Source organism: Chanodichthys erythropterus, chromosome 3 (genome assembly GCF_024489055.1).
Source record: "Chanodichthys erythropterus isolate Z2021 chromosome 3, ASM2448905v1, whole genome shotgun sequence".
NCBI classification, from domain to species: Eukaryota; Metazoa; Chordata; class Actinopteri; order Cypriniformes; family Xenocyprididae; genus Chanodichthys; species Chanodichthys erythropterus.
Window position 1 is genome coordinate 30,506,464 of NC_090223.1, and position 12,961 is coordinate 30,519,424.

Genomic DNA, 12,961 nt, shown 5'->3' on the forward strand with positions numbered 1-12,961 from the left:
TTTTATAATAGTGTGTTGAGCTGTGCACATGCAGCATTATTAAAGAAATATGTCAACTTTACTGTGGACATGATTTTGCCCAGCCTTTGCAGTCAGACAGTATTAGATAAAGGGTATAAAACTTGAAAATGAAAAGTTACAACTTATTGGACAGTGACTCAAATTGTCCTGTATTATAGTGATCATTTAGATGAAATGACAGAAATGGCAATTACTCCTAAAGGGTATTATTTTACACTTCTCAATGGATGTGTGCAATGTAAACTGTAAATAAATGTAAAATTAGATTTTTCTTTACTAGAATCTCTCTTTAAAATCACATGCTAAATGAATAAATGTAAATGAACAATTCAAATGTGATCTTCCACGTTTTTTCATTTCTCAAAACTAGAAAATAATTTTTTCGCTTACAAAGAGTAATCTTTTGCCAAAGAAATATTTTATATCAGCAAATAAAAATAAAATCATCATTATTTAAGATCTGATCAATTTCCATGACAAAAATTCCTGATATTTCCAGGTTTTTCCATGAATGTGGGAATTTCACTGACTTCAAAACTCTAAAAATAGTTTAAGAGCCCATGAAATCAAAACAGGAGTTTTGTGGCTTTTAGTCCACATTCAGCTTTGTGTTTGGTAAAAGACTAAAGACAGAAAAAAACTGAAGCTGAGAGTCAGAGAGAGGCTTTGATTTAATACCATCATGTAGTTTATTCATAAGATTAAAAAAAAGTCCTTAAAAACATCACTCAGTATGATAAACAAATAGTTTAAGGTCCTCAGGTGCATCATGGGAAGTTGGGAATTCATGTCCTCCATCAACATTCCCAAGTAGGCTGCATAAGATTGAGTCTCCATTTCACTCCATGGCATGTGTCAGCACTGCAACCCGTTCTGAACATAGCAACACTCTCATAGTTCAGCCCAGATGATCTCGATCTCTCCAAATAAGCAGCCTTGATTCTAAGGAGGCGCCAGGACCTTGCGATACTTGCACTGTACCCAGACTCTGTACATCGTCAGCTGCTTTCCTCTGTTCACCTGTAAGCGCCGGTCCACCAAGTTCTGCACCTTCTCCAAGCCGGCACTGGAGAACAGATCATGCAGCTCATCTAGAAGAAAATGACAAAAGTCAGAAAAAAAGTCCCTGTGAAATGTGTGCCATCATTTAACTTAATGTATTCATCAAAAAGAGGTTCTTATAACATGCATTTACCTTGTGTGAAAAAGTAGACGCGTGTTCCATCCCCTCTAACATAGAAATTTTCAGACAAGCACCTCCCTGATTGAGTAAAGGACAAGCAATCACTTTGTTGTTGTATTGCAGTAATTTACTACAATACCAGCTTCACAGTCTATTTCTTGGCAGATGCAGTCAATAAATACAAATTTAATTTAATGACAAGACTACATTTTTGTATACAAAAACAACTCTCTAAAAGATGTGATAATGTTTTTTCTGGATCCATCTTACAAAATAAGTTCTTCAAAGTTCCTCATGCAAATTGTTAAAAATGGGGCAGACCAAAAAATGATTTACAGTAAAGGAATGTTACAATATTGACATTTTGGTGGTTCACAATTCCCCTTCACAATTAGGACTACTTGCTGCATTTGTGTAAGCGTTTTGAATGTGATGCAAAACAAGCTATTGCAATCCAAAAAATCCTCTTTGAGAAATTATCCAACAAAAAAACAGACTTTTCACAAAGATGTAACATCTACCTTTTTTGAAACGAAGCTGTGCCATGTCGTAGCGCCCATAGTCTCTTAATAACAACACTCCTCCAGGTTTCAGCAATCGTGCTAATCGATTAATGGAGTTCTGCATCCTGAAACAGATGGATTAAGAAGTTGATGCACTGTTTAGTGGTCGACAGATCACTCAATTATGTTTATTGTCTGATAATGACATTGGCTATGCTGTCAGCTGATGTATAACAGCACACTTATTACGTAATAACATTTCAAACAAGCTAATAGACCTGTGGCCTGTTGCATAAAGCCAGTTTCAGTTCAAGATTAGTTTGAGCAAACCTTTTCGGGATCATGAAGGTGGATTGGTTTTTAAATCAGGTGTGAGTAAAGGGACATGTATCTGATGCAATAAAGCCACTTCCCCTGTATCTCTCGCTCCAAATTAAATCAGCTTATAGTGAAAACATTTTAGAAACAAAATTGCTCAACATTTGCTGTTAATTATTCATTACATTTATATTAAATAAATTAAAATTATGATTAATTCATGACATATTCATATAATTAGGCCTATTATATTAATTGACAATATTAAACTTTGCTTTTAAATTGAAATAAATATAATACATGCATAATAGACAAAAGCTTTTAAACAGATTAAGCATAAATGTATTCTTTTGAGCTCTTTGTGAAACTATATTAATTATTGTTTGATTCACATGTATTGATGTAGTCAGATCTTTTCTTTCAGCTGCCTTCGCAAACTTTCACTGTATCAGTGTTTATTCCTGCTTTGAAATGCGTTTAATTTCATATTTTTCAAAACGATCTCTTAATCTTCGGAAGAGACATGAATTGCGTGGCTCTCTCACGAGAAGTGAATCAAACTGACGTTCTCTTTGTTCCGTGTGATTGGCTGTTAGCCACACGTGTCACACTTTCAGGTGCACGCGCTTTGCAAACTCTGGATTAAACCTGAGTTGACAGAGAAAGTTTATACAGAGCGTTGTATAACAGTTGATCCTGATCTGAACCAGGTTGGATTTATCTGGATTTGTCAACTCCACCTACTCTGAAACTCAGAGTTTGTTTAACTAGCTTCATGCAACAGGCCAATGAAATAGTGGTTTGAGTTTAAAATGTTGTTGTGCCTAAAATGTTGTTATTGCCTTTGTCTTCGCAACAGAGAAAATTACTTTTAGCTGCTTTCACTGCTGCTAAGAAAATGTTAGTCAGTCGCTGGATTCCTCCACATACAATGAGCAGGCATGTATGGGCCTTATCTTTGCTGGACGTTATTTCTTTGGAGCTGTCAACAGCTCGCATTCATGAAGCAAACACTTTAAAGACTTGGAGCACTACTTTTGATGTTGTTAAATCCTTTCTTTCTTCTTTTTGATGTAAAATTATTTCTATATTCCATGTATTTTTTTTATACATTTTTTATATTATTGATTAAATACTTCACTACACTTTTGCCACTGAAATGTCTTGTAATTTTCAGCACAGTATAAGTCTACCTGGTGGGTGGGTGGGTGTGTATGTGTGGGGAGGCCTGCATTCTGATATGCTGTATCCTTTTTATTTAAATTATTACTCAAAAAAAATTTTTGTTGTGCAAAAAGAAACAGTGATAAGAGAAACATGAAACTATCACAACCGTGTAGGAAACCAGTTGCCTGGGGCTTAACAGTCACTATATAAAAGTAAATAATGCTGCAACTGACCAATCAAAATTACAAATCATCTACCAATAGATTTGACTGCTTTAAAGCAGTGGTTCTCAAACATTTTGACTTCAAGACAATATTCAAAGGCCTTTGTGTCTGAGCTGATATGTACTTAGGGTTTTTCTGTTGTAACTAAAATAAATTAACTCAATTTTTATCAATTTAGTGAATAAATTATTAACAAACTTAACTTCTTAATAAAGTAAATTTAAATAATTTTAGTCTTACTTCTCTGGATGCAGGGCAGAGAGAACAAATATGAGGACAATGACATCCAGACTGTGGTCTGGCATTGGATACTCTGCAGATGCATCACTCATATCATGGACGAATGCGTGACAGCGTGACGAGTCATACTCAGGATTTGACTGGCAAAAAATAATGAATCAAACAAGTTTAAATTAAGACCTGCTGTAAATGTTAAACACAGATTCCTTGATTAAAAGAAATCAAGAAGCTTCCAGTTACTTTGACGAGGTCAACAGCCGTGCTGGAGAAATCACAACCATAAACAAAGAGGCCTGGGTCACTGCAAAGCAAATAGAAAAGAAGTTATTTGATCTGCATTAGTAACAAACAATCTGGACAGGTCTGGTTAGTTTACATCTGGACTCACTTGTTGGTTTTTAAGATGGGAAAGACTGTATTGCCTACTCCACAGCCTACCTGAACACACACACACACACACACACAAAATGAGAAAGTGAGCATATTCTACTGACAGGGCTTTCATTTTATAGAACAGTTTTCCCAAAAATTAAAACTGTCATCATTTACTCACTCTTAAGGCCTGTTCACAGCAAGGATGACGACTATAATGTTAACGATAAAGATATAGAAAGATATAGTTCTAAAATATGTTTTAAATATACATAAAAATAGCAGAGTCCACACCACAACTACAACAATAACAGCACAGAGAAACAATATCGATGAAATCACTTTCAGAACAATTTTTAACTAAACAATTTTAGAACAATCCAGCTGATGAACGATAATAACATTGCCAGCTAATCAGGATCTTTCCTGCATCAAAAAGATCAAACATTTAAATAAAAATTGCCCATTGGTAGGGCTTCTAATATTGTCATTAGAATTACACCAGAAGTTGTTGGTGTAAATGGGCCTTTATTTCATATAATGAAGGCCAATGGTGTGATGTTAATGGTTATTTGGGTGAATTACAACACTCACCTCCAGGATGCGATAGGATGCAGAGGCTCCAGGAAATGTAGTGTCTGTGGGTGAGGAGGGAGAATCTTCACCATTTAACAGATGTGCTGTGGTGTCCTGTGGAACCCTCTGTTGAGGCGCCAGCTCGGGGAACTCTGTGAACAGCCAGTGGCGATCCTTGAAGAAGCGGTTCTCATGAATGGTGTAGAAAACGTTCCAGTACTCATTAGCCCTGCAGTCAAATTCCTCTGAAAGAGAAATATAAACAGACAACATTTAGCAAAAAACAAAAAACATCCCTCTGAGCAAGTCTTTATAACCAAGGAAGTAGTCTAACTCATTAAAAACCTGCTGATACAGACCGTGTTGTTATTGTAAATGAAAACAATTTTAAATTCTTTTAGGAAATAAAACTTAAAATATAACTGAATAAAAACCTAAACTTAAAAAAAGTCTTAAATGGAAAAAATATATATAAATATATTTAACTGTATTTTTGCATGTTTAAATTTTATTTGTATTATAAGGCATTATAAACAAAAATGGGTGATAAAGTGTTTGATACCTTGTTTTTCTGCTGGGAGAGGTTGACTGTTTTCCTGCACTTTTTTCTGGGCGGCCTCCTCCTGTTCTGCTGACCACTCCACATTATCCCTACAAGAGGTGAAACGCCATCAGAGTGAGTGAGTGAGAAAGCAAGCAAATAATAACTACTATAATTGTACAATTATATATTAACTACAGCAGCATACGTTTCTGTTATTTACGTCATACACATAAGCTACAGCTAATCAATGCTTTTTTTTTTATGTCATTCTACATATATCGTATACTCATAATATACTGATATATTATATATATATAAATAATTGGATATATATATATATATATATATATATATATATATATAAATAATTGGATATATATATATATATATATATATATATATATAAATAATTGGATATATATATATATATATATATATATATATATAAATAATTGGATATATATATATATATATATATATATATATATATATATATATATATATATATATTGGATATATATATATATATATATATATATATATATATATATAAATAATTGGATATATATATATATATATATATATATATATATATATATATATATATATAAATAATTGGATATATATATATATATATATATATATATATATATATATATATATATATATATATATATATATATATATATATATATATAAATAATTGGATATATATATATATATATATATATATATATATATATATATATATATATATATATATATATATGGTATTCTGATAATTTGAATATATAAGCCCTTTAATTAAACCACTACATAATAAGAAATATATTATGCGTTTTGAACTTTCTAAAGAATTAAAGGATTAGTTCACTTTCAAATTAAAATTTCCTGATAATTTACTCACCCCCATGTCATCCAAGACGTTCATGTCTTTCTTTCTTCAGTTGAAAAGAAATTAAGGTTTTTGATGAAAACATTCCAGGATTTTTCTCCATATAGTGGAGAAAAAAGTAGCCCAAATGGTTGAAGATCAAAATTACAGTTTACAGCGATCTCAGGCAAGAAATAAGGGTCTTATCTAGATAAACCATCGCTCATTTCCGATTTTTTATTTTTTTTTTTATTTTATAATTTAACAATAAATGCTCATCTTGAACTAGCTCTCTTCTTCTTATTCTTTATTAGAATTCCAGCAGTGTAGACACTGCTAAGTGTATTACTGCCCTCCACAGGTCAAAGTTAACTAAATTGTCATATACAATATGCTAGTGCAAGTATATAACAATTAGTTCAAACTTTGACCTGTGGAGGGCAGTAATACACTTAGCAGTGTCTACACTGCCGGAATAGAGGGTACGCATGTGACGTCACCATCGACCGTTACGACTGCGGTCACACCCACTGAGTGGCAAAAAGACTGAGCGGCAGCATTGGTTTTCAGCACGAATGTCACGAAGAACACACAAAACACTTTCAAAACGGGAAAGAGCTTTGTGATTTGACTGTACAAATAGCTTTGACACAAAACCTGAGGCATATATTTAAAAACTGCTGAAAGCTACAGCTACAAAAAGCAAATGGATCACTGCAATTCACAGAAACAGCTGGACTCCAGGCAAAGAAACATGGATTTGCAGTTATCATTTTGTGTGGAATTGTTGGATTTTGAGGTAAAATCATACCATATATATATATTTTGTGTTGACAACTCATCAATTAAATATTTTCCATCTTATATTCTGCATAATTGGGTGTTTTTAAATAAACACTAACAAAAACTATACTATAAAACCACATCTGTTTTAGGGCTGGACAATATGACGATATAACATTGATAAGTTATTACGCAGATTTAAACCTACCTATATTGTAGTTATATAAAATATTCACAGGCAGATTTGCTTTATGTATTTCCCCGCCGTCGAAATCAGGCACATATAAATGTCAGGAAACACGATTCCTGACTGCATGTCAATATCCATGATTAGGTTTATTTGACAAGTTGTAAAGGAACACATTCAATTCCAACCTTTAGTGTATTCGTGTGTTTTACTCGCGTTTTCGCAGTTTCCTCTACTAAATCCAGTCATGCAGCAGGTTCTTTTGCCACTCAGTCCAGCTGAGGGAGCGTGTTTTCGGCGGGAAAAAGTGACGTCGATGCATACCCTCCATTCAAATAGAGAAGAAGAAGAGAGCTAGTTCAAGATGAGCATTTATTGTTAAAACTTAAATAATTTCTTTATTTATTTTTAAGAAAATGACCCGTTGTTTTGCTAGATAAGAACCTTATTCCTCGTCTGGTATGATTTAAAGCCCTTTGAAGATGCACTGAAACTTTCATTTTGACCTTCAACCGTCTGGAGACCATTGAAGTCCACTATAAGGAGAATAATCCTGGAATGTTTTCATGAAAAACCTTCATTTCTTCAAACCTTCACAACTGAAGAAAGAAAGACATGAACATCTTGAATGACATGGGGGTGAGTAAATTATCAGGAAATGTTCATTTGAAAGTGAACTAATCCTTTAAGTTCCCACACTGTTTGACTAATGAAACACACACACACACACACACACACACACACACACACAGTCAAACCAAAATTTATTCAGACACATTGAACATTTCATTCATTATTACAGTTTATTCACTATAGTTTAAAAAATGGTAATAAAATATGACAAGATCTCAGAGTTAAACTGTGTCAGAAAAAAAAAAAAATCTTAATTATGTCAGATAACACAAGCAAAACATGGTCAGGTCAAAGTGTCTGAAAGTGTCTGAATTTTTGGGTATAATATGTCACAGTTTACTTTATTTAATATATCCTCATTTACATAAATGAACTATAGTGTCCTGCACCCACTAGTAAAAATATATACAAAAATCTCAATCATTTTTAATTTGACTGTACATACATACATACATACATACATACACATATTTATATACACACACATTATATATATCTATCTATCTATAGATACAGAAAGATAGATATAGATAGATAGACAGACAGTGTTAGGAGAACAATTTATCTAAACTCAAATGCATAGCTATTTAAGCTATTGGATTCAGCTTAGAATCATTTTTTAAGGCTTCAAAAAAATGATATTCTATTCTACATGTCCAGTCAGTCAGTGACTGCATGGTCAGACAGTGTCAGTGTCTGAAGTCTGTAGTTTGTGTGTGAATGAGAGAGACAGCCAGTCTTACCACGCGTTGTGCTGAAACACCTGTCGCGGGTCTGTGAGGAAGCGAGTGCCGAACTGCGGTCGTTTCTGAGCCTCAGCGGAATTCTCCGTGGGTCCATTAGCAGTTTCTGGCATGTTTTCTACGGAGGAAGTCTCAGAAGCAACAGCAGGTGCCGCCATGATCATGCGAACCGGATGCACATGTTGTTCAGTGAGAGTGTCTCCGCCCAGCTCTGCTGCTCGCCGGGAAATATCGCCACCTATCGACCATTATGAGGTATTGCGCACAGACTCAGTTGAGAGAAAGTGGTTTCTCACAATTTCACAATATCACAATTAAGTTGACATCATGGTTCAGTGGTTCATATTTCAGTGGTGCTATGTAGCATCTAACAACTGGCTTCTGGCAATTTATTAATATATTGCAGATGTTTCTTTCTTTAACTAAAACTGTTTCAAACAGAAATGTGCTAGGCCTATTCATTTGAGTCTTTTGCAATTTCCTGCTCCAGACAACACCCTGGCTGGGTGGTTAATAACACATTTTTCTGTGGTGTGACAAATCATACTTTAAAATGACCAGGGACTTTAAAACATGCACAAACAAACACAAACATGATTGACATGGTTATAAAACAATTTTAAAAAATTGTCTTTTAAAGAGTCTTTTAACTGTTTTGTTATTGTGTAAACAATCATATATATATATATATATATATATATATATATATATATATATATATATATATATATATATATATATATATTCATAGAGAGCTAATAATAAATTGAATACATCACCAGAGAACCTCTAGTGCAGCTGCTGCCATGGAAACAACAGTTCCAGAAGAGTTCAGTGAAACTCTAGAAGCAAGTGCATGTCTCGTATCTATGGCAACAAAAGTTTCAGAGGTAGCTGCAGTGTATATGCAAGAATGTGTCAAACTAAGCCTGGAAGCAAAGTAAAAGTGTTTACGTTATTTTACGTCGTGCTTTGCACTTCATGCTGACACACAGGACACCATTATCATAAGGCGTGGGTCATTGCTCATATTCATGTCAAACTGAAGAGCGTTCCTGTTATAACAATCTTTTCTTTAAGAATCTCTTCTATATGGGCTTTGACACTTCATGCATTAATGAACCCACCAGTGATAGATAGAGAGATATGGAATGTTGTTGATATGATCATTATCTGTGCCTGAGTGGGAAATGACAGTCGTCCCCACTTCTCCTCTTCAAACTTGGCATATTCAGAGCAGTCATGAGCAGTTTCCACACAAGTGTAGCCAAACCCAGCAACAGGATAATAGAGAGACATCAGGACCCTTAGGACAAAAAATAGACCAGAAGTGACAGATTGGGATGTATGTTACAGTTCATATGAGGGCCATATATAAGAATGAGATATTATGTGCCTCAGAGTGTCTCATGACACTTCATGACACACAACCTGCCTCACTCTCACCCACTTCCTTCCTCTCACCTGGTTCTTTATCCCTCGTTATGTTGCGGGTCAGTTTGACCCGTTTCGATTTGTGAGTTGACTGAAATGCTGGTTAACCTACACTGCCATTCAAAAGTTAGGGATCGGTAGATTTTTAATGTTTTATAAAGAAGTTTCATCTGCTGACCAAGGGTGCATTTATTTAATTAAAAATACAGTAAAATCAGTAATATTGTGAAATATTATTACAATTTAAAATTACTGTTTTCTATTTGAAAATATTTGAAAATGTAATTTATTCCTGTGATGCAAAGCTGAATTTTCAGCATCATTACTCCAGTCTTCAGTGTCACATGATCCTTCAGAAATCATTCTAATATGCTGATCTGCTGCTCAAGAAACATTTAATGTGTACAATTGTACAAAATATTTGTGTACAATATTTTTTTTTCAGGATTCTTTGATGAATAGAAAGTTCAAACGAACAGCATTTATTTAAAATATAATCTGTTGTTACATTTTAAATGTCTTTACTGTCACTTTTGAGCGATTTAATGCATCCTTGCTGAACAAAAAAAAAAATGAATTTCTTTATATTCTTCTCAAAAAAAATAAAAATAAAAATTCTTACTGACCCCAAACTTTTGAACGGTAGTGTATAATGCTACAGAAGCTTTGTATTTCAGATAAATGCTGTTCTTTTGAACTTTCTATTCATCAAGGAATCCTGAAAAAAAAAGTACACAACTGTTTTCAACATTGAAAATAATCATAAATGTTTCTTAAGCAGCAGATCAGCATATTAGAATGATTTCTGAAGGATCATGTGACATTGAAGACTGGATAAATGAAAATGAAAATTCAGCTTTGCCGTTCAAAAGTTTGGGATTGGTATTTTTAATATTTTTAAAAGAAGTTTCGTCTGCTCACCAAGATTGCATTTATTTAATTAAAAATACAGTAAAAAACAGTAATATTGTGAAATATTATTACAATTTAAAATAACTTTTCTTGACATTTTGGGACTTTTTCAAATTTAGGGTCATGAACATGCATAAAGTTTCAACACGCTGATGTGTTTTGACATATACACACAAAATTAAGACAACTGTGGTGACCCAAAATAATAATAAAAAATGTATTATATTTTGTTATGCTGGTTTTTAACTACCTTTGTGAAGGTAAAAATGAGCTTTTTCCCATTTATTTCAATACTGAAAAATATTTTGTCAGCCACAGATGGTAAACATTAGCTATTGTTTCTTTTTCAAACTATCTGAAATACTAACGTATGTTGTTTTTCTTGAAATTTTGTGACTTTTTCTCATTTAGGGTCATGAACATGCATGCACAGTTTCAACACAGCGCTGTGTTGTGAAATGTGCTTACAGAAATTGTATACGATCGTACTGTTCGTGGGTCAATTTGACCCTTATGATTTTCATTCAAATCTTTTAAGGCATCTTCATCTTATTATAATGTGAATTACTGTATTAATACATAAGTGACTTTCATATTTTATGTTCTAAAACTAGTCTGTTTTTCTTTCTCTATCTAAAGGCCTGTAGGATAAATGCAGGATCAAATCTGTTATCCTTATACTTTTTCAAACCTAAATTAAAGTCTTAGCCTGAAAAAGAGTTAAATAAAACAAGCTAATTTAAAAAAGACGTGAAAGAACAGTTATGATTACTAATGTTAAATGGTTAGTTCACCCCAAAATGAAATTTCTGTAATTAATTACTCACCTTTATGTTGTTCCAGAGCACAAAACAATCTCCGACGGGTGTTCACGAGAGCACCACAACGCATGCATGTTGACAGAGCAGATGTCGTTGTGTGAACATGTGTCGGAGATTAATATTTTGTAGATAAAGTGGAAACACAGCACTCGCGTCGCTTCATAAATATGAGGTTTTACCACTGGAGTCACATGAATTACTTTAATGATGCCTTTACTACCTTTCTGGGGCTTAAAATTGGCAGTTGTGTAGGCTGTCTATGGAGGGACAGAAATCTCTTGGATTAAATTAAAAAATATCTTAATTTGTGTTCTGAAGATGAATGAAGGTCTTATGGCTGTGGAACGACATGAGGGTGAGTAATAAATGACAGAAATTTCTAACCCTTTAAATAAGAGTTGAAAATAAGGCCAACCACTTTAAGACTAGTATGCAGTTACATAGCACTGCATTAAAAAATTATGATAATAATAACTCAATTCCACCTGTACAAAGTCATAGTAACTCAAATGTTTCGACAAATATAACCAGCTGAGATTTACAGCTGGGTGCAGGAACAGGTGTGATGTCTCGAAGAAACCAGCCTTGCTGTAATTTGGTGGTTTGAGTTTCACAATATGTAATTTGGTTCATTTCTAAATGCTTTTTCCCAGCACCTGTTTGTACAAGTCACAGAGGAAGTGTGTGCCAAAATGCATCGTGCGTCACAGGTGTTCTGATATTACATTCTGATAGTATTGTTTAATCATGTTGCAAAATTAAATGCACAGTTCTCCCAAAAATGACTTTCTTTCATGGAACACAAATGGATATATTTAGGAGAATATACAAACAGCTGCTTTCCATAAAGTGAGATGTGATTCACACTTTGCAGCTCAAAACAGAACAAAAAAAGCAAAGACTAAAGAGTTTTGTGTGCAGAACTTAAGTTTTTATTTGCTGTACAATTTTAGATAATAGACAAACAGGAATTATAAATTATAATTTGAAAAGTAGTTTAAAATACATCAATTGAATACAAACAGTGCAAATAAAGTGAAGCTGTACTGAAGTGAGGAAGTGAATAATAAAATTGTGTCTAAAGCAATTTTGATGTCTAAAGACAGTAGTGTCTTACAAAAGTACTTTTCCTGTGAGTCATTTGCAGGCGTGTTTGTTTGTGTATGTGGATGAAATAGCATTTATTACCTCCTGTTTAAAGGATCAAAGGATTCTGTGTGTGTGTGTTACTTTAAGAGAGCATTTCACATACCCGTTTCATCATAAAAGGGATTTATTTGAAAACTGTTTGTTGTAGGCAGAGAACCGTAAATGGCAAAGCAGTCCAGTTCTCTAAAATTATGTTGTGTCAGATGAGGTGTCTGGCTTCTGTTACACTCGTGATTTTGCCAAGACATGTTCCTGGATCAATATATTTTGTTAGTCC

At 33.5% G+C, this 12,961-nt stretch overlaps 1 protein-coding gene across 2 annotated transcripts; it reads right to left on the reverse strand.

Moving 5' to 3' along the window:
- Positions 1-691: 691 nt before the first annotated feature.
- mettl2a (methyltransferase 2A, methylcytidine) lies at positions 692-8,557 on the reverse strand. 2 transcript variants are annotated; one of them, XM_067373211.1, is made up of 9 exons: positions 8,369-8,557; positions 5,167-5,255; positions 4,623-4,849; positions 4,045-4,094; positions 3,897-3,957; positions 3,657-3,796; positions 1,726-1,832; positions 1,217-1,282; positions 692-1,112 (listed from the first exon to the last, which is right to left on the reverse strand). In XM_067373211.1, exons 1-9 carry the CDS (start codon positions 8,530-8,532, stop codon positions 964-966), a joined length of 1,053 nt encoding a protein of 350 aa, XP_067229312.1. In that variant the 5' UTR covers positions 8,533-8,557; the 3' UTR covers positions 692-963. The 2 variants fall into 2 exon arrangements, with proteins under 2 accessions (XP_067229312.1, XP_067229319.1); XM_067373218.1 differs by lacking the exon at positions 8,369-8,557 and adding an exon at positions 6,056-6,316.
- Positions 8,558-12,961: the final 4,404 nt, after the last annotated feature.

Bases quoted from the DNA above. Each gene is read 5' to 3' on its own strand.
- mettl2a (XM_067373211.1), bottom strand. From the start codon at position 8,532: ATGATCATGGCGGCACCTGCTGTTGCTTCTGAGACTTCCTCCGTAGAA. The intron at 4,850-5,166 runs GTATCAAACACT...TTTCTCTTTCAG, and splicing joins TCTCCCAGCAGAAAAACAAG to AGGAATTTGACTGCAGGGCT. The intron at 1,113-1,216 runs GTAAATGCATGT...ATTTTCTTCTAG, and splicing joins CGTCTACTTTTTCACACAAG to ATGAGCTGCATGATCTGTTC.